This window comes from Phoxinus phoxinus (assembly GCF_949152265.1).
Source record: "Phoxinus phoxinus genome assembly, chromosome: 7".
Taxonomy (NCBI): Eukaryota; Metazoa; Chordata; class Actinopteri; order Cypriniformes; family Leuciscidae; genus Phoxinus; species Phoxinus phoxinus.
In genome coordinates this window covers 26,191,571-26,214,730 of record NC_136882.1, presented here as the reverse complement: position 1 = coordinate 26,214,730, position 23,160 = coordinate 26,191,571, and the positions used below count along the sequence as shown (strand labels likewise).

The window sequence follows — 23,160 nt, the reverse complement described above, 5'->3', positions numbered from 1 at the left end:
CAATTTGACCATTAAAAGCTGCAGTGGAACATCCCTAAGTTCATTACCTAAATAGATTAATTTTAAACACCAAGGTGCGTCACATCATACATTTTTGCACTTGAGACATGCAGATGAAATTTCCCAGATCTAAAAAGAATGATGCAATATTGATTCCTGCAAACAACAACCCATAGAGACATATCAATACAAGATCATCCCCCGGTGAATTACACAAGAAAAAACAAAGACCTTTATCCTTGTGTCTGACTAAAATGGGCATTGAAATACCGCTCTGCTCACGCTTTTAATGCTGATTAGTCCTGATGCTTCTTTATGAAAAGCTATGCCACCCAGCTGCAGCCTCTGACAAGAGTGGCAATTTACCCAGCAATAATGACATCTCGAGGAAGCAGTCCCGCTCTGCCCGCACACCCAGCCCAGCCTGGCACACAAAGGGTCCTGGCATGTCTTGTAAAGGGCTGAACTGGAATCAGGCGTTCCAGTGGGAGGGTGAGCCATGTATGGAACTCTGCCAGGGAACATGGCCCCATCTTAGCTCCCCTGCAAAGCGGAGAGAGGGAAAGAAAGATAGATAGAAAAAGAGTGAACACCCTTGATTACAGCTGTGGCACAGAGACGACCCAAGGCGATTAGGTGGGCTACAATGTCCGTGTTGACCATGGTTAACTACACAGCAGGCAAACAGTTGTTGTAAGGTGATAAGATTAACCAAGCCCATGTAGGCCAATATATACACATTTACACATCAACCATAAATTACATGCTAACAAAGATTTCTGTTCCACCAGCACTGTTCAAAGTAAAAACGTGACGGTCATCCATCCAACAATCCTAATCTATTTCACCATTAAAAAAAGACATGTCTACAAGGTCCATTTCAGGGATAGGGTGTCAAGTTATTCTCTTTCATGCTGTTCAAACCTGTATGACTTTCTCTCTTGTAACACAAATATGCAAGCTGCTTTATTCTATACAATGATAGTGAATGGTGACCATAACTGTCTCTGGTCCAAATGCTAAACATCTCCTTTTGTCTTCTGGACAATAAAAAAAAGGTTGAAAAATGGCATGGGAGATTTTTTTTTTTTGTATTCTGGAGCAAACAACCTTTTAATGTTTAGATAGCTGTGACTGCAGAAATACTCAATGAGGTGACTTCAAAATGTCCCAGTGTGAAGAACTAGCTTTTGATGAAGGCAATGGTGGGCCATCAATAAACAAAGTACTTAGCGATCTACGGCAGAGTGCAGAAGCTGGGAAATGCGTTGATGGCGCATTAGCCACACAGATTTCCCGGCTGCATGAGAGACCCGTCGCGGCGCAATAATGCATCTCCTGCTGGGTAACTTGCCGCTGTCTGTGAGCCTGCTCTGTACGTTCTGCGCAGAACAAGAGAAGGAATTACTTCACACCAATTCAGTCAAATTTGACTGAAATATAAACATCATGGCATTATGTGCACATCCTTTACTGCTGTAAATGAGAACTGTCACTACAATAATAGATTTTTGTTTTTGCGTACTGACTAAGAGTCTATTTATTGTTTAATTCAAAATGAAATAATTCGTAAAGAGATGCAAAATGAATAGTGAAATACAGTTTTATTAGAAATCAGATTACACAGAGGTAGGTTCAGCGTCTAAAGTAACTTTAGCAGCTAATTAGTAAATTATATTCTTTGGGGATTATAAAATTAGGGGATTATATTCTTTGAATTTTAATCAAATCAAACACCAGTGATGTACGTATGACAAAAATCTTTCTCAGTTTTAAACTTTTAGATTCTGAATCTAGTAGCATGGTATCTTCATGCTTTTTGTATCATGGTTATACTATAGTACTACATGTAAATAGTATATGAAAAAAAATGCAAATTTTACAGTACAATGTTATTGCCATCTGACACAATCACAGTATGTTATCACCATAGTATTTCTTTGTCTTTTTTTTTACACAAGTAAAAATCTAACTCATAAAAATAAATTAATTCCTAAATGAATCATGTGAGAACTAACTGGCAAAATTATATTTTGGATGTAAGGTCCATCATCAGTTAGATGTGAGACATAAACTGTAATTCATTCAGAATAAGTTGTTTCTGTTAAACACAATGACTGAATTTGACTCAAATTGACTCAAATTGAATGAATTTGACCTGCTTCAGTTATTAAAACAATATGGGAACTTTTGTGGATGAGGTCATGCTCAGAGGTTCACAGCTCAAATCAAGCCAGAAGATCTGAGAAAGAGGGTTTTTTATAACAGGGTGTTCCTCCATGCTGTCTGGTCACTTCACTTGTATGGGCTCTGATCTCTTAAGTGTGATGAACAGCATGCTACGGTTCTGGACAGAAAGCTCATGTTTCCTCACTGCCATGCTAATTCAACACAAGATTAATCTCAAATCGTAAAATACTACTCTTTTTAGGATCTATAACACAAAAACATTTTCAAACATTTGCCATGATTTTGAAATATTTATTAATATTAACTCATTATTCACTTTTTGGGTTATGGACTTTATGGAATTTATAGAAACTTTAAACAAGCTTTTAAAATGTAATCACATGAAAATTTAACCATTTACAACACATTTTTTATTTTTTTATTTGTTTCTCAAATAAGATGCTGCACAACAGAACTGTATAGATTTAAAACATGTATGAATCTTACATATCTTGGTTGTATCATATTCCTTTGAAATAATAATTTTACTATTACTACTTTGAGAAGTTTATTTTAGTATACAGAAGTGATACATTTCTGTCATCATTTCTCGGGAGTTAAACCGACGTTTTTATTCTGACTTTTTTTTGTGAAGATCTTTCAGTTTTGGTTTCAGTTTTAGTGTGTTTTTATCGGTAGTTTGTATCAAAAAAATAAAACGGAGAAAAGCCTGTGAAGTGACTTTTCAGAGCAGCTATGGATATTAAGCTCGTGTTCATATGCTTACATATTGAGACGGCAGATGCTGAAAATGCGTGAGCGTCACATTTGTGCGAGTTTGTGTATCAGACAAAACCACGCCGTTCATTCACACAGTGACGCGCAGAAATCACTTATTTGCGACATGCACTGAATGGCTGTTGTCGCGTTTATTTCTGGTGTGTGATATGCTGTTAGATAAATCCATATTGAGTAAAAAAGTCCAGAGTTTACCTTCGTTATCGACTTACATTTTATCGATTTTATTAGATATGATATTGTTTATTAAAATCTAGAAATTCAGTTCTTTCACATATTAATAATATGGAAGGTTTACAGTGAAATTTCCACCAATTTGACCACAGCAAAGCCAAGAAAGGACCACAAACCATAGAATGACTGTAAAAACAGGATCAGGGACTTGTTGGGGTAAAAAAACATTGTTTTCTTTAACTAGTATGACGGCACATGAAATGTTCTTTGCGTGAAGTCTGTGCTTAACCAGGCAGTCTTTTTCTAGCTAACAAGTGTATTATTCCAGTAAATGTTCTTCAGTGTGGAGTTCAGAAGCACATGACTTGTGCATACTCGGGGGCAGGGGCTCTTCAGGAGGCACTGTGTGTGTTTGTGTGTGTGCACTGTCCACCTGCACAGAAAGAGGGGGCTCTAGCTGGTGTGGCTGCAGGGACTGAATCGGGTCTGCATCTATGTGTGGCCAAGGTCAGTGCATCACCGCGGGGCAGAAGCAGAGGCAGAGGCAGGGGCAGGGGCAGGAGCGGGGGTGGCTGCCTAAACACCACCACTACCTCCTCTGTGTCCAATAGCAACTGCATCTGCAGAAGGAAGAAGTGTTCACACTGTGGGCAACTGCCAACACGGGCACAAACACACACTAAAACATATAGGTAACAGCTGATATTCATGGATCACACAAAACTACTGGAGAAATGGACCTTTGCAAAGAACAGCTGTGAAAGTATCAAGCGAGAGCGATGTGTTCTCAGAGTCCAGGCTGGGTATTATGTGATCTCCGCTCCTCAGATCCATTACCTGGATCGTTTTCCCTCACAGGGTCTGACTTAGCAAAGGCGGGGCTGACATTTAACCCCGAGCAAACTGCTACCAAAGTCACCTGAGCATTGCGATGGGCGTAGATACGACTACCCAACTTCATTAATAAATAATATACAGTCATTCTCTCATTTTCCTCTTCTTTTTGGGAATTTCACAGGCTACCGTGGTTAATTTTGCTAGCAAGGTTTGAGATAAATGCTATGTTCCGAAACCTAAAGGACTCTCTACCAGACATAACAGTAATGCTTTCAATGGTAGTCATTGTAATTATGCTTCCCTAGATACCTTGTTTTAGTCATATTCTAAGACAGGATCACATATGCCATTCGCAAAGAAGGGATATTCAGAATTTACTGCAACAGACTAAAGGTGTGGTCATGTCTATCGTCTTCATCTATTATCACCAATAATGTGGCGATGTATGGACCATAGCAACACAGCAGGTTAATGCAGAGAAACAATTTTAACGTGTTGTGAAATCTGCGTGGGTAATTCCCAATTGTGTGGATTCCTTTTGAAATGGATTTTGCTCAAGAAAATTATCTGAACAATGGTAAATGTGACCACACCTTAAGTGCTATAACGCATTGATTATTTAACCAAATATATGCGTATTATGTATTTTAGCCTAGCAGCATGCTAACCTTAACCTATTGAAATAAAAAGTGAGGTGTGCGTCTCCCCAGAGTTCATCAAATATGGTTATATAAAACATACGTTCCCTTCCCTTATAAAACATTAACCTTGGTTCAACACAAACTGCAGAAACCAGAAACCATAGTTACTTTGGGTCTAAGCATTGCAATAAGGACTCCTCCATGGTTTGCTGTGGTATTAACACAAATACCACAGTCCAACTGTAGTTGCTATGCAAGAACTATGGGCAGTTTTCATAAGGATTTGTTTTGGGAGTTTCAGCAGAGTTGAATGTAACTGCAGCGCTAATCAACCTGTCATGAGAACCGATAACAGCCCCTGGCATCATCTGAGCGGCCAAATACTGTATACAGAGCGCGCCCATCACCCAGCCACACGGACACAAGGGAGAGCATTGGGTTTGTGTTGAACCTTTTGTTGCTCTTTCCCCAGCCAGCAGCCTTGGTTTGGTTGAAGAGAGACCTCCCCTTGTTTCCAAGCAGCTCCACCCCTCCCACCCAGGCTCAGGGTTGGGAACAGCCAGTGCTGTTCATTGTGGGGGCTTTCGGTACACGGAGGAGGCTGCCAGCAGGTAGCCATGGCAACAACATTGCTTTCACTCTCTACTTTTTTGTGCTTTAAAAGGGGACTGTGGAGAATTGGAGGGGCCCTCATCACAGGCCAAATTAAAGAGGTCACAGTCATTTGCTGGCACCAGTTGAAATAATCATAGAGACGGATGTGTTGCAAAGCAACGGTGAAATGGAGTGAAAAAAATTAAGCAGACAGCTCGTTCAATTGTAATATGATTAATTTATGTTGCAAGTGGGAAATTGGAAGAGAGATTACAAGAAATGCATTTGTCAGAAGAGTTCAGTGTAATTACAAGCATTCTGCGTTACCGTAAGGAAGCAGTCGACTTGGTAGGGTATGCATTGCAAACATCTAACTTTAAGGAGAAGTGCAGACAATGAGCAGTGAATCTTTCAGTGAACACCTCAAATCAATAGTCATGAGTGCTGTTTACTCGAACACTACGTATTTACAATCAGAAAAGACTGACGGGTCTGCATGCATGATTACAGCGTTCTGCACACATTCTGATTTTTTCTAAATTTCTTGCATACTGTATGAGCCAAAAATTATAATCCAGATCATGTATATTTCCATTTTGGCAAGAGTTACAATTCCACAAGCCGCAAAACCCTCAACTCTGACTGGGTCTATTTCCTGTATTTTCATCAGCTTTTTGTGTCTTTAACTCGGCACGGGTGTAAAACAGGAAAACCGATATCACTGTAAAACTCTGGAATGTCTCATATTGGTGAAGGCTGTTTTGACTTTATGATACTGACCAGGGCATGTCACTCAAAGCTGCTTATTTTTAGTTGGATTTTTCTGAACTTAATCAGGAGTGGGGTTTGATTTATTGCCAATGTAAATCAAGCACTCAAAGAGATGCATGCAGCCAAGACTGGGGTGAATTGCTGTAAAGAATATTACAATTAGATTACATCACAACCAAAACATTTCTATTTTTACATGCTGATTAAACACAATTTGTCATATCAGGAATTTCCATTAGAGAGGTCTAAAATTGGAAGTAAGTTTTCCCACTCACACAAGAACAGTTAGTTTATGAGGACATTGTTATAGTAAGAACTTTCTTGGCAAAAGTGTTTAGTTAAGCTAAACACTAAGTTAAGCTTATACAGTAAATTTGGATCAATGACGTGACACTCACTTTTTTGAAAAAAAAAAAATGAAAAAAAAAATGCAGTTCATACATACAATGCCTCAAATACACCTCTTCTGTGATGAGCAATTTATATTTTTCCAGTGCATAAAGTAAAACATTTATACAGAAATCATAATGAAGAAAAAACCCTCACTGAAAAATAAATATATATTCTTGAAAAGAAAACATTATTTATAGCTTTCAATAATGTTTTATTATTATTTCTTAGAAAAATATATTCTAACAAAACTGCTTCACTACTTACTAAAATAAAAAAATGTTAAGGTCAGTCTTTTATGGTAATGTGGTGTCATTTTCAAAACCATATGAAACCAACATGACTTCCCATATTATGGGTTTTCAAATATTCCCTTTCATGCAGTGTGTAATATAGCTGTCTGTGAATGTTAACGGCCTGCAAAGTTGTGTAAAGTCGAAAGTGCACGATAAATAAAGTAATTGTCTCTTAAAAGAAAGAATCGACTCTGAACCGGAATTTCGAATCGCACAGCATTATGGCTATACGTCACTGGAAAACCCATTCGCATTATGTTCTACGTTGTCCGCCCGCGAACAACTTGACCCGCCCACAAACACTGTAGCTTTGTCGTGTGATTAAACATTATGTCGAGAAGACACTGTTGCTGTGGAAGTAAATTTGTTTTATTTTCACTTCCGAATGATGAGGCTGCGAAGAATCAGTGGTTAAAAAAACTTTTTTTCAACGATACCACAGCAGTAGCCTACAATTCCAATCTTTTGTTGTGTTCTGGGAGTTCAACGCAGGATTCGCAAAAACGCTTGCTCTTGGAAGATGGGTCAGTTTATGTGGACCAACTTGCTCCTCAGAATCACAACCTGTAAATATGATTCATTATTGATGTAAATATTTTCTACAGGGTGTTCAAAATGCGTAGTTTTGTGTTTCCGGCTAACACACGTTATTACTGTCTTACTGAAATAGTTCTGCCAAGCAGCTGTGGGCCACTATTACCTAAACTTTGTCTATTAATTCATTGTCTGTTGTTTGTACTACTTTGAGAAATTATGAAGGATTGAGCTAGATTTGTTTTGCAAACTTTAATGTTAGTCAGTCATTCACGTTCGTATAAGCTGTTATTGATGCAGTTCCCGCATGTGCACTGCAATAAATTAACCGATTATGGGTTGTGTCATTTACACAACAACACCGTTTTGCCTGAGAACACAAACTTTGAAATAGATTTCAAAAATCAAGTTACAAAACGATACCGTTATCATCTCTGTGTAAACTTCAAAAACGGTGACAGCATGCACATGCGTATTACGTGTTTAGTCTATAGGCATGCGTTTTTACCTGTGTACAGTATGTGCGCAGGCGCGTATATCTTTACAAAGGAACATTGCCAATTACTTGTCTGGCATGCATAATACAGCGTTTTTAGTAGTTTTCGCGAATCTGTGAGAACGGAAATCACGTTGATAATGTTGTCATCTATACAGAAGAGAGAATTTTTTCTCTTTGTTTTTTTTAGTACATCCTTGTCGTGTAAACGTACCCTTAGTTCATTTATCGATACAGCCGCTCTGGAGAACAATTTCATCATCCAGCTCAGTTCAGTTCTCTCATATAATGTTTTCAAAGCAGGCAGATCAAAAATATTAAGAATAATAAGTGTCCCCAACTAAGCAAGCTCGAGGCAACAGTGCCAAAGAACCAAACTCCATCAGGTGACAGAATGGAGAAACAAACCTTGGGAGAAACCAGGCTCAGAGGAAGTGCCAGTTCTCCTCTGGCCAACGAATGAACAGTGTATGATTATGATTCAGGCCGCATTACAGGTCAGAAATCAGATTGGGATCGTTTAGCTTCAGCTTATGGAGATGTGACGTGACAAAAGAACGAACAACTTGGATCGGGAGGTGAGGTGAACTAACAGACTGCATAGCCTGATGACCCAGCTAAGCAATGAATTAATCATTTCTGTTTCTCATAATTTGACCTTGGCTGCATTATAGTTTTTTTCTTATTTGAAATGTGATCAACACTTGTGTAAGTATAAGGAATTTGGCTACACATTTAATTATATTCTGCTGAAATGAACAAAATGAAAGAAATTACTTGAAAAAAGATTCAAAGATCCCGAGTCAGTAAAATGATCCGAACTTCTCATCACTAATTGACTGTCGCACAACTCTGAATGAAATTCAATGACGTCAAGGCTGTAATGTGAGAATTAGAGCCACGGACCCTCGTATCTCCCAATAATAAGACCATCTCTGGCACAGGTGCACTCTGACCAATGAGAAGACAGTTTTACTCATGCGACTTGCCTTGTGATAGCAAAACTTTAGCGAGTCAAACAACCCAATAACAACTGAACCAATAAGAAAATGCAACATTGTTACAATTTAAGTCCATGTTTAAGTACAAAACTAACGATTTACAGGTCTGAAAATGTCCCTAAACTCTCATATAAATTCAAGTCCTCCTGCAGTCAATCATTTTATCAATTAAAACTCATCTTTGATAATCGCAATGACATATTTAAACGTTTTTTTTCCTGTGAAAATAATTCCTTCATATCTTAAAATAGCTTGAATGTAACTCTTGCTTCCTTTACCCCTTGAATATGCACATCATTCCCCACCTCCACTCAATCACACCAGATCGGACAAACTGATCCACTTGGTCAAATGTAGTGAACGCTTCACAGTGGCAAGTGGAAATATTGGTTTAATTCATCCATATATGTTTGAACCAGAAACTGATTCAGAAGAAGAAGAGGAAGAGTGTTCAAAGGCAGGCCCGGTTCTGGGTGCTTGAGGATGCGGTGCTAAGCCCCCTCGATTGATAATGTAATAATATAATATTGACATAACAGATTTGGTAAACGCTCCAGTGCGAAGTTCACTGTCCAGTTCCTATGATTCCTAACCAATGACAGGAAAAGATCCACCCCGCACGGTGACGGGATTGGTTACATACTTGTGATGGTAGGAATTAGGGGCATTTTCAAACTGTGTTTTTGAGACTGTCTTCGGTACACTGCCATTTAAAGGAAAAAATTCTCAACAATGGTGTTGATAGATTAATTTGCACCTGGTTTGTCTTAAAGCATATTCAAAAAACACCACATAGATATGAAAACAAAATTAAAACTTTTTCACCACAGGGGGTCTTCAGTTCTGGTCCCTAATATAACTGAAATATTCATGGTGCCATTAATAACAAGCCATAAATCTGCTACAATTAGCATGTCATCTCAAAGGAAAACCACATTTTAACATCATCCACATCCAGTCAGCCAGCAGACCTGATGTTAGACTATTAGAACACATTTCCATTGTTTTCTCTGTCAAATATGGTAAATCCTGGCTCATATAAAAATGCAACAAATTCAAACTAAGAAAATGAAAGAGAAAGCTCAAGTAAAAGGTTTCATCAAGTTACATATGGCTTTTCTTCACAAGCCTAAAAACACTGGATCACTTGCAAGCCATGGCATCATTCTACCCTGTTTCGCCCACCTCTAAGTTTAATTATCTTTCAGCATGGTTGTGCTTGTGTATACCTCCATTATTTACACTATTATGAAAGACCTGGGAACATTTGTTCTAACTTGCCTATTATTAAGTTCGCATTTACGTGAGATCTCAGTACAATGGAGAATCTTTCTAACGGTTATAGTGCTGGGTGGAGCTCTACTATATTTGACTGACGTACGAACCTTGCTCACAAACTCCTTTACTCTTATTTCTCACAACCACCCACCCGGATCCCTCCCTTTCCTGTGTGAGAGGCTAACAGGAGACATCGCCCAACCTCGTGCTTGACTTCCCCCACATTTGCAGCAGATGGCCCTCACCATCAAGTCTGATGGAGGAATTCATCTGGCAGGGCTTCCTGACCAGGGCCGCCCCTCCTCTACAACACTGACTGACCTATTTGTATTCTCTGCACAGCAGATGAGGCACCCTGCCCTCTTCGCTCTGGGCATCTGGGGACTGGCTGTGGGAACCAGAGCCAGCCTTTGGCAGTAGCTCACCGTAAACCTTCTGAAGCTTCTCGGCACGCTTATATGGACAGAGTCCAGCCTCATGTCCTCACTGTCACCTGCGTATGTGGCACTCGGAGTGTATCCTCATCCCTAAGAACATAAAAGACCAGTGGTCGTCAGTGCCTGATTGGTTCTGATGTTCTCCAGAATCATTCCTGACACAAATGTGACACTTTCACCTCAAGCCTGACACTGCAAATCCATAAGAAAAATAAAATGACAAACAGGATGTATGCAAAGTCTAAATTATTTAGGTCAGCATTAAGAATAAATGGGGAGAAAATGGCTAACGGCTAAAACGGTCATGAGCGCGTTCTGCAGCACGAGCTTCCTGTCGCATAATGACGTATGCTTTGGAGCGAACTCACAGACGTGAGCTGACGCTGTGTTCGTTTACAACAGAGAGGGAGGACGCACGTGTTGTATTGTTCTTTAAAGTGCTACTTAATTGCTGCAACCCATATAAACAATAAGATTACAGTACATTCGCTTGCGCGATCTCAATCGGGAAGATTTACTTTTTACAGATTCCCAACGTTTGAGCTCCTGTATCATTATGCGACAGCAAGCTTGCGTTCCAGACTGCCATGAACGCGCTCAGGACCGTTTGCCAAGGCTGACGATTGCAGGTAATAATGCTGTAAATAATGTTCATTTGTTTTGCCTATTCTACTGAATTAAAAAAAGACACCTACATCTTGGATGGCCTGAGGGTGAGTACAGCAAATTTAAATTTTTGGGTGAACTAGCCTATCCCTTTAAGTCTACAATCAAAAATCTGATATTTTAAAATTAACTTAAATAAACTAAATGAATTAAACCTTTAGAGACCAAATTATCTGAGCTATGATATTCACAATGTTATAACTTTGTCTCATTTGTGACTTTTAGCTTCTCCAAAGGAATTTTGGGAGAAACATCTGAGATGAAGTTGCACAAAACTAATAAATAAATAAAATAAACATGCTGAAAGAACGACCTCTGAGCAATAAAACACTTGGTTCAGTGCTCTAATCGATTCAGAAGAACATTCGGACAAATCTTAACACAAATAACACTGAATTATGAATTATTATTGTTAGCCCATCACTGCAAGCCCATAAGAATTCTTTTTAAAATCACAAATATGATTTAATTAAATTTCAATTGTTTCTCTTAAAAAAGGCTCAAAGAAATAGCAAAAATCAAGTCTACTATCAAATGTATGAGATTTCAAAATTAACTCGTTATCAGAGCCTTCAAAGACCAAACTATCTGAGCTATGCAATAAACATTCATTTTACAGCTTTATACTCATTCAGTATGTAAACAATTACATTTGTAGAAAAAAAGTAAGAGAAAAAGTACTTTTAAACCTTTTAAAAGAAAAGTAAAAAGTAATTTTATTTAATTAAAAGAAGTTACACATAACATAAAGGGGGGACATCCCCACAAATGGTTATAAGCATAAAACGCATGTGACAGAATAATGAAAACAGTAGTGACAGCAGCCTAATATGTGTCTGTCATTCATTTTGTCATCAAAACAACAAAAGATAGCAATTGTAAGGAATTAGGATTAATAGCCTATGCATTTAATTTAGTCAGGACTAAAAGACTATCCAGAGTTATTTTACATTTGATTACAAATTGAGTCTTCTGCTTACATCAGCTTCTGAGACAAAGATACAGTAGTAACGACACATAACTTCTCTAGAGAAAGAGATCTTGACAATATTACAAACGGTGCTCAGATTTGTCAGAGATTTCAAAATAACTAATGATATGTGTAAAAAAAAAGCCTTTATTGAGCCAATTACCTGAGCTGAGATATTCACGTTAATTGTATTTATTTATTTATGTAGTAGCCTAACATTTGTGTCTATTTTAGTTTCTCAGAAATTTCAGATATTGGTGACACTTGAAAGAAACCTAACTGAGAGCTCGATTAAGTCTCCTGAGCCCTTAAAGAGGAACCCCTCTGAGCAATAAAAACAATTCCTCTGGGTTACTCAGATGTGACACTGCTGATCCAAAATGACAGTGCAAAGAAACAAATGTCAAAGAGGAAAATAAAAAATAAAAAATATTTCAGGGGTGACATATCGCACTCAGAAGAACTGTCAAAAAATCTTTGGCAACAATGATCCAAAGTACCTCTCAAACCTGAATGAATTTTGGATAGGAAAAAGTGGGAATATTACAGTCTGATAAAGTGGTAGCAGACTGCTGCCGGCCCACTCTGTCAATCTGAGCGTCTGAATGTGGCCAGGGACCGAGGTGGTTAGGAGGTTCATTTGAAACCAGTCAGGCATTTCTGATAGACCTCCATTTCACTCTATCCATGTCTCTCTCCCTCCCCCTCTTCCTCCACTGACTCTCCCTCTATCTCATCCATTCTGTCTTCCATGAAGCAGAGTCTACTACACTGTGGTGGGGTAGAGGAATGCAGACCAAGGTAATCACAACATCATCAACTCAGCAGCACTGATGTGGCCGACCCAATAATGCACCTTTAATTGAATAACTTCCCACCACACATCTCCCGTGGGGACACACCGGGCGGAGCACGAACTGAGAGGCAGATGGCAGAAGCTGAGCGAGCAGCCGAGCACTCATTCATACAATTTTTTTTTTTCATGGCAAATATAACATTGTACAAACTGCAAATAGAGACAGAGAAAGATATAAGAGCTTGAAAAAATTTGGAAAAAAGTAAGACCCCTCCTCGGCACCACTGGGTGGTCCTGCCACATTTACCACCATAGGTTTAATGTGCTCTTGCCTCTTGATGAGTGAAGTGTAATTTCTTATTTTTTAACTTACCCAAACTTTTGAATGGTATTGTATGATGATTTCCACAAAAATATTAAGCCGCAAAGGCAATGTTTTCAGCATTGACAATGATAACAAATGTTTTTTGAGGACCAAATAAGTAAATTACATATATTAGCATAGCCTACATGTTACTTACTACACATTTTATATAATATTTTATAATATATTAAAATAGAAAAATTGTATAACAATGTTCCACAATACTGTTTTTACTGTATTTTTTATCAAATAAATGCAGCCTGGCTGAGACTTGTTTTAGGATACCATCGGATGGCATGGTGAGACTGTGATATCATACAACAACATGTTATTAAATTCATGTAGTCTACGATAAAGGGTAGCCTACTTCAAGGTAGCCTAAATGCCCCCAAAACACCGTGTTAGAAATGAATTGACTCCAACAATAAGTGCCCCAGTCTCTGTCTTTATTCAGGCAAATGAATAAACAATTCGTCCAGCGCTGGCGGAGAGAAGATTCTCTAAACTCAGACAATGGTTTAGCACAATATATAGAAGGAGTATAAGGGGAGTATTACCCCTTCAACCAATAAAACCATACATTACATCATATAGCATAGTTATATAACACATCCTAAATATGGTCAGTTTCCTGTCAAAGCTCCACACAGACATGTATACCCGAACGGGACCCTCCAATGCAAAAGAGTGGAGACCCTCAAACCAGCTTCTCCACTTGAACAGAGGGGGCCGGCTTAAATGCATAACAGATGTGACCATTACATTAACATAAAGGAATGCTGCTGCATATATGCAGTTCTGAGAGCATGCAGGGATATATAAAACAGATATTTCTAACAATGGCCCCTTTGATAGAGAATTATCATATAATATAATTATCATATCATATCAGTTTCTGCATGCTTATTCTTATACAATAAACATCCTTCAAACATTTCCTTCAAAGCATTAACACTTTACAGTTCTGTTCATCAAAGCATATTGAGAAGATACAAAAGTATTCATAGCACGATGAATCAAAATTCTGATAAATGGAATAATACAACAAATAATAAATGTAAGGATTAACAGTATAACCCCTATCGGGATCAAAGCAGATACAAGCATTTGTTTCCAACTTGTGATCCAATCACCGAAACCACCTCTGTCACTCACTTCTCTTCTTTCTAACTCTTGAGCAATTCTTGTCATGTTGTTTATCCCCTGGGAAATCATATGGCCATCCATGTCATTTTGGGGAATAAAAGTGCAACAGGAAGCTCCAACAATAACACACACCCCTCCTCCTGCCGCAGTCAGCTGATCTAGGACCAACCTATTCTGTAGAGCAGTTAAGCGGAGTCCTCGAAGTTCCTCTTGGACAGCAGATAGTGTGTCCCTAGTAGTTTTAATAAATGAAATCAACTCATATCTTGTAACTTCTACTTCTATTTGAAGACTGGATATTCCAATTATTGGAAAAATACCTTCGAAGAATTTTTCCGTACCAGTCCAGAGTCGATGTTCTTTTGGTACTGGATTATCTCTACCCAGACTACTAACTGAACTGCGATCAGAGAGGGAGCGTGTGTTTCGTTGCTTCTTCATATCATCGGTTTTTGGTGATCTAATAATCATAGAATACTCTTCCAAAGTTACTAAAGCACATCGTCCACTCCAATTAAAAGGTAAGGTGGTATAGACCATATGTCCACACAACCAAAACCAATCTTGTACAGCTCTTGTTCCTTTTAAAGTTGGAACATACCTATGACAATTTTTACCCGAGTAAAGTTCACAATACTCGGCGCACAGTTCTTGAACTTCGGGAGTTGCCCATCCATAAGCAGTCATAGTGGATAGAGGGGCAGGAGATTGTTTCATACATTCTTCCGAGTTAAATTGTCCTTTTCCCGAAATACAACTCATACAACAGGGTTTGTTTCGTATTTCACAATGATAATATGTTCGATTACATTTACTCTCAGGAATTAAACCCATTTTCATAGTTCCTACTCTTCTTTCAAGACATATCAATGAGTCAGGAATTGAACCTACAGTTGCCACTTTAACATGTACTTGTACTGCAACAGTCATTGTCCTGTTACCACCACAGCTCCATACTGCAGATGAGTTTTTGGGTGCAATCAATCCAGTTATACTAACGAATAAAGGACATTCCAATTCTTCATTCGTTGTTGGTGATCTAACACTTACGTGTGGTCCAGAAGCACTTTGTGGCATTTTTGTGCACACATAACAGTCACCTTTTTTTCCTCCGGCTTTAGCAGTGAAGTTAGCTAATCTCCACCACATATTAGTTGCAAACGCATGTGGCTCTTCTTCGTACTTCAGCCAAGTTTCATTACCACTGCTAATAAGGGCTTGTGTGTGCATAAGTACATTTGTCAGCACGAACAGGTACAAGATCAATTTTGCAGGCATGGCTGACTGGATTCAATGATAATTATTGCTGATTCTTAATTAGCAATTTCCTTTCCTCGTCTTCTTCCACGTTTCTTGGTCCTTCCGCTCAGTGCTGGATGTCCACTCTGCATAGGCTTATGCGTTCCCCAGGGATGGAGCTGCCTTCACTCTGCTAGCATGGATCCACTGCGGCTGGAAATCAGTCAGCACACCGGTCCTCGTCACAGCAATCACCGTGGCAGGCCCCAGATAATTTGGTTCCCCGAGTTTCGTGGGTTTCAGACACCGGATCAACACTGGTTGTCCTGGAACGAAAGGATGAGTCGGCTTTTCTGATGGAAGAGGGAGAGAGAGAGAAACATCACCATTTATGCCATTCAAAGTTCTAACTAGGGAATCCACGTAATCCGCGATGATCACCTCCGTGTCACCTGTGGAAAGATTGCCAGCGCGACCTCTGACCCAAGGGGTCGGGAAAGGTCTACCCATGAGAATTTCAAATGGAGACATTTTTGTGGTTGCTGATGGGGACATCCTTATTTCTGTTAATACGGCCGGCAACAAATCAACCCAATTTCGACCCGTATCTAGACACGCCTTATTAAGACGTTCTTTTATTGTCTTGTTCAACCGTTCGACATTCGCGGATGACGTCGGAGAATAGGGAATGTGGAAGTGCCAATTAATATTAAGCTCTTTAGCTAGTAATTGTGTGACTTTTGACGCAAACGGAGTTCCATTATCACTTGCTATAACGGATGGAATGCCGAATCGCGGTATAATTTCTTTTGCAAGAACCTTTACTACCGTCTGCGCATTTTCTTTACCACACGGAAAAGCTTCAGGCCATTTAGTAAATCGATCAATAATCACGAGCAAGTATTTGTGATTCCCACATGGTGGCATGTGTGTAAAATCGATCTGCAAGTATTGGAAAGGAAGTTCAGGATGCGGAAGAGCGTCATGTCTGGTTGCCTTGTGCCTGTTTGTTTGTGCGCACACCAGACAAGCATCCAATATCAACAAAGTATTCCTTCGAACATTTGCTATGCAGTATGATTGATTCAAATTTTGTATCACTTTTTCTTTTGACACATGTGATACACCGTGATAATGTCTGCACAGCATTACAACGGCGGATGCTGGTAGTGCGATTCTACCTTGTTTATCTCGTAAAATACCAGATTGATCTGGTTTTACTTCATTGGCAGCCCAATGAGTCAAATCAGCTTGTGTAGGATTAGCTTGTAGTACTTTAATGTCCAAATCATTAATCAGTGATGAATTCATCATCGGCACTTCGGTGCTTTCTTCTTTTACATGTGGACTAAGTATTACATCTTTTGCGGCCCATTTCGCTACTTCATCTGCAAATCTGTTTCCTCTAGCCTCATTCGATTCACCGGTTGCGTGACCAGCTACTTTAATGACAGCAAGTTTCGATGGTTGCTGTGCTGCACTAATGAGCTCGGAAACAATATTATGGTGTGAAATTGGTTTTCCATCGGAGGTTTTGAAGTTTCTTTCCTCCCATAATTTAGCAAAATCATGGACTACGCCGTACGCATATTTGGAGTCAGTGTATATATTGATGCACTGACCTTTTGCCAATTGACAAGCTCTCGTTAAAGCTATCAACTCTGCTACTTGTGCTGATTTATATGGCAAAGAATACGCCTCAATTACATGATCAGGTAATTCAACAATAGCGTAACCACACAAGTATAAATTGTCATTTGGCTTGAAGCAGGATCCATCGATGTACCAATGTCTCCCCTCCTCCAGGACAGATGTAGACACATCTGGCCTGCAGGCAGTCGAGGTTTGGATTCTGGACAGGCAGTCGTGGTCGTCACTCTGAAATTCACCTTGTGTCAGCAACCTGTGCAAATGTACAGTAGGGCCATGAATAACAGAAGTTACTTTCAAAGTTAAATTAGCAGTAGCTAACAATATAGCCTCATAGCCTGAGCGGCGTTGGGCAGTCATGTGTTGAGTTGAAATGTTATGCATAATGGCTCCCACCTGATGAGAAGTGTGTACTGTGAGTGGATGTGATAAAACAACCCTTTCAGCGTCCTGTACCATGATCGCAGTCGCAGCCACTGCACGCAAACAGGCAGGGAGTCCCCTAGCCACAGAATCAAGGGTTTTAGATAGATAAGCTATAGGACGAAATGTACCCCCATGGTCTTGGGCCAGGATTGCGGCGGCCGTTCCCCCACCCTCGTGCACGTACAGATGGAAGTCTTTTGTGTAGCATGGGAGGCCAAGGGCAGGAGGCCTCAGAAGGGAGGATTTCAAATGTCTGAATGCTTGATCCATCTCAGTTGTCCATGTAATGTCCTCTTTATCACCCAGCGTAGCTTCTCGCAGGATTTTGTCATACATGGAGCAATTAGGCACCCATCCTCGACAGTAATTGACCAGTCCCAGAAAGCTTTGCATTTGCTTCCGTGTCGATGGATGTTTGAAGGCAGCAATGTCTTTGACCCTGTCCGCAGACAGACAGACTTTGCCTTGTGACAGTTCATGGCCCAGGTAGGTGACTTTTCTTTTCACCCACTGGAGTTTTTCTTTAGATGCCTTGAAACCAGCCTCAGCTAGAATGTTGCAGACAATTGTGGAGGCAGCAGCACACATGTCCTCCGAGGCACCAGTGACTAATATGTCGTCAGCGTACAGGAGAAGACAGGTGTCAGGAGGTAGCTTGGCATCTTTCAGAGTCGCGTGCACGATCGCGGAAAAAACGGCTGGCGCGTCCTTTAACCCCTGAGGCAATCTCGTCCACATGTATTGACAATTCTGAAAACAAAATGCAAACAGTGGCTGAGTCTCATGATCAACAGGAACACTGAAAAAGGCGGAGCTTAAATCAATGACAGAAAAGAATGTATGCTCCGAAGGGATAGAATTAATTATAGTTTGTACATCTGGCACAATAGGAGCAAGTGGTTTTATCAAATCATTAATTTTTCTCAGGTCTTGCGTTAACCGCCAAGAACCATTTGCCTTCCTGATTGGATTAATTGGTGTGTTATAAGGTGAATGAGTGCGGACCAGAATGCCTTGAGCCAGTAATTGATCAATGAGGGGTTTAATTCCCTCCTCTTTTTCCTTTGAAAGCGGATATTGCTTTTGAAACACAGGCCTATTCGTTGTCAAATTGGCCTTGTAGGGTGGTACATCAATGAATCCTACGTCATCCTTGTGTCCCGCCCACAATTTGGGATTAACATCAGGTATTTCCTGTGTCAGCACAGTTGCAGGCAGATCGTTGAGGAGAGCACTTCCTGTGTCAGTCAAAATGGAAAAGGCTGCAGGAAACATAAGAGTCAGAGAATCAGCGTCAAATTCAAGTGTAATACCCAATTTATGCATCAGATCTCTACCTAGCAGGCAAAAAGGAGAATTTGGTATTATTGCAAAATCATGCATTTTGAACAATGACGGTATGTCATTAGAAGTAACCGGCAAAGTTGGTGTCATTTCACATTTCACGGGGACGTTATCGATTCCCACAGAGTTGATTTTCTTCCCCGTGATGGAGCCCGAGTACCTAACAGATGAGATTGAAGATATAGAAGCACCTGAATCGATCAAAAAGACATATGGTTTATGATCAACGTTTAATTCAATAAATGGCAAAACATTTGTTCTGTTAGGATAATTCATGGAAATCATTGAGAACTCAGGCTCATAGCTCTGTGGGCGACGTCATTGTTTCCTCCATTCCGTCGGAAACTGCTGGCCAGAAGAGCGCAAGGTGGGGGCTTTTGGCCCATAGCCATCCGAGCGCCGGAACATCTGGTTCCTATTAGGCTGCTGCATCTCAGCTTTGCTCCTACAGAACCTGGCGATGTGCCCAGAACGGCCACAGCAATAACACTTTATAGGGTTTTTATTATTCGCTAACGGACGGTTTTGAACGGCGTTAACTTGAAGCATTGCTGGAATTTTTCCTCTGGGGGAATCAAAAGCTCCGGCAGAGGAAAGTTCCCGAAGTCTCCTACCCAGATCATCTATATTCATATTAGAAATGTTCGTTGTTGTAATTCTAATCAATTGTGCAGTTTCATTGTGCATGTTATTTAGGAACGTGTTCACAAACAACAAACAATTATCATCATCAACAGGAATGGCAGACTCTTCGATCCAGGCACGCTTAAATCGATTAAAGAAAGCAACTGGACTCTCGCCAGCTCTTTGTTTAGTATTAGCTGCATGTGAAATGTCTTGTTTAGCAGACGACAACTTCAGCAAAAATGCAGTTAACTGTTTGAAAAAAAGTTTGAGCTTACCCGGACTGGCCCACGCCCATTCATTGAAGAATTCATCATCTTCATCATCTACCAATCTCAATTCGCGATAAGGTCTAGACAAATCAATCGGTTCTGAATCTTTTATCACAATGTTGCGAGCAGGCGGTGCGTCATTTTGCGGGTTTAACAGTTCCACTCCTTCAATTAGCTCCTCTTCTGTAATTTCGGCAGGCAAAGTTTTAGTCAGAATGAAGCGGTAATCTCGACCAGTCAATTGACTGTATGCTGTTAAACGTTTCAATACCGACACATAGTGATGGGGAGATCTAGCAGGGTCTGGTAATTCTTTGCAAATTGCCATCACTTCGGTGATGTTAAGAGCGTGGACTTTAAATCCATCTGATGTTTCCACGAAGGGAAAAGCAGTCGCCGTCTTTAAATCTGGATACAACTTATTCTTTACAGGTTTAGCAACTGCAGCAGTCTGTATGCTCTCGTATTGGGGAGGGAGCGGCATAGTCACAGAAGGCTGTTCTGCCTTTTTTTCCTCTCGCTCCGCCGGGTGCACAGCGGAAGAGACACTCTCTGTCTCATACCGTGCAGCCGGAGAAGCAGAAAGTTTTTCTTCAATATTCCTGGCTGGACCACGGTTCCAATATGATTTCATGTCATTCCAAATTTTATAAGAATGTTTCATATATTCGTAATCCCAATTTGGATCTCCCCAATTTCCACAGACCATATCTTTTGCTGCGCGCAAATCGTCATCTTTAAATGAACCCTCACTGGGGAACGGAGACAATTGTGACTTGCCAGCCGTCCAACCCACTAAATTTGACAAATATGGTTCTGTGAAGAACGCTTGATTATTTCTAATCATAAAATCTTTTGGCGATTCATCGAATAATGGTGGACTAATTTTATTCCCCATTGTTAACACACAAAGATTTCTCTTCTAGATCAATTAAATTAAAACAACTTTCAAAATAGCCAAATAGAAAACAAAGAAAACAAATCTGGATTTTGCAGATTAATTGTGTTAGTACATTAGACAAAAAGGAGAGAGATAAAGAGACAGAGAAAAAGAGAGAAAAAAATTAAAAGTATTATTCATTCATAGCCCAAAAGACAGAGACTTCACATTGAAATAGGCTTTGCGAGAGAGAGAAAAAAAGTCTCAGCTCCAAATCTATTTTCTTCTTACGTCCCTATCGTAAGGATTTCACCAAACGGAGGAAAGTGATCAATTTCCCTACACGCTCTTCCCACATTTATTCAGAATGCGAGGATAACCATCCCGTAATGATTACGAGGTAACCAAAAGAGGAGATCAGATCTCTTTTGCGTTCTTCCCGTGTTTAGTTTAACCACGAGGATAACTGATTTTACCAAATATGGCAAAAAATCACGGCACTATAATTATCAATAAAACATTTTTCAGCAGACAGTAAGAATAAACCTTCTCTTTAGAAAAAATTTAAATTCTTACCGTCTGGAAATATCCCGGACTTAGCCCCCAAATTGTTAGAAATGAATTGACTCCAACAATAAGTGCCCCAGTCTCTGTCTTTATTCAGGCAAATGAATAAACAATTCGTCCAGCGCTGGCGGAGAGAAGATTCTCTAAACTCAGACAATGGTTTAGCACAATATATAGAAGGAGTATAAGGGGAGTATTACCCCTTCAACCAATAAAACCATACATTACATCATATAGCATAGTTATATAACACATCCTAAATATGGTCAGTTTCCTGTCAAAGCTCCACACAGACATGTATACCCGAACGGGACCCTCCAATGCAAAAGAGTGGAGACCCTCAAACCAGCTTCTCCACTTGAACAGAGGGGGCCGGCTTAAATGCATAACAGATGTGACCATTACATTAACATAAAGGAATGCTGCTGCATATATGCAGTTCTGAGAGCATGCAGGGATATATAAAACAGATATTTCTAACACACCGTCATCGGTAACTTTAGCGTTTCACGAAAGCACATGAGTTGTGATATTCTAACGTTAAGTTATGCTAAAACATGCCTTTACCTTCATTACGGAGTCGTTGACAAGACCTTCTTCGTCGATGACATTGACAAACGATACGATGTAGTTTGGTCTGAGCTGATTGTAGGTAAAAAATTAACTCAATTCAGTACTTTTTGTGTAGTGACATTATTTTTTTACTGTTATTGTTTCATTGACTGAGAAATCGCTCCAAACAACTGCACGCGAGTGACCTTTTCGAATGATTCGCGAACTGATTCAGGCAGATTCGTTAAAAGGAACCGACTCGGTTATTATTATATTTTTAATCAAGCATCGTTAGTTCTTTTTGAAAAAACAGTCAACAGAAAATACGGATTTAAACGACTTGGTTGCTGAAATATTTATAAGGTAAATATTTCTCAAGACGGTACAAGGAACGCATAAGACACAAGCCTATTATCATTAGTTTGGTGGTCACACTAAACTGCTGCCTAATGTAGTCTAAATAGTTGTTGAAAATGTATTTTTTTTTCTCTCTCTCTCTCTCTTTGAAGAGCTTTGTCCACCTTCTCCATCCAATGGGCAGAGGTAGCCTAAAGCCTACACAACGACTAACTGCAATACTTGGTGAGCAATCACATGAAGTGTTGTTACGCTATTTTGTTATTTTTATTTTATGTGTATTTTATTTTATTACGCGGATGAAAGCTCTTCTGTGGCTGTGGGAGACTTTTGTTTCATTAGCCACTATAGGTAAATAACAATATAAAGGAATACAATTTACATTTAATAATTTACAAGTAATCATTCAGAAGACACTTTTATCCAAAAGCGACACAAATGAAGAGAATATAGAAGCAATCATACGAACAATAGGGCAGCAATATGCAAGTGTTGTGACCAGTCCCAGTTAGGGACCACATATAGCAAGTTTTTTATATATATATATATATATATATATATATATATATATATATATATATATATATATATATATATATATTAGGGCTGTCAAAAGATTAATCGTGATTAATCACATCCAAAATAAAAGTTTGTGTTTGCATAATATATGTGTGTTTACTGTGTATAATTATTTATATATATAAAAGCACACACAATCATGTACATATTTAAGAAAAATTGGTTATATTTATATATAAAATATTTATATATAATATACATTTTGTAAATGTATATACAGTAAATAAATGCAAATATTTCTTAATGAATGTGTGTGTATTTATACATAATAATTATACACAGTACACACACATATATTATGCAAACACAAAC

General features: G+C 39.3%; 1 protein-coding gene across 4 annotated transcripts in view; it reads right to left on the bottom strand.

The window, feature by feature from the left end:
• klf12b (Kruppel like factor 12b) overlaps positions 1–22,480 on the bottom strand; it is an 80,042-nt gene extending 57,562 nt beyond the window's left edge. The window contains exons 1-2 of one of the 4 annotated variants that reach the window (XM_079618391.1): positions 21,928–22,235; positions 367–543 (exon numbers count right to left, since the gene is read on the bottom strand). In XM_079618391.1, coding sequence (XP_079474517.1) covers positions 367–448 — 82 coding nt within the window. In that variant the 5' untranslated portion in view covers positions 449–543; positions 21,928–22,235. Of the gene's footprint in view, positions 1–366; positions 544–10,300; positions 10,507–21,927 lie in introns of all 4 variants that reach the window. The other 3 variants (XM_079618394.1, XM_079618392.1, XM_079618395.1) reach the window with 3 other exon arrangements.
• Between the last annotated feature and the right edge of the window lie 680 nt (positions 22,481–23,160).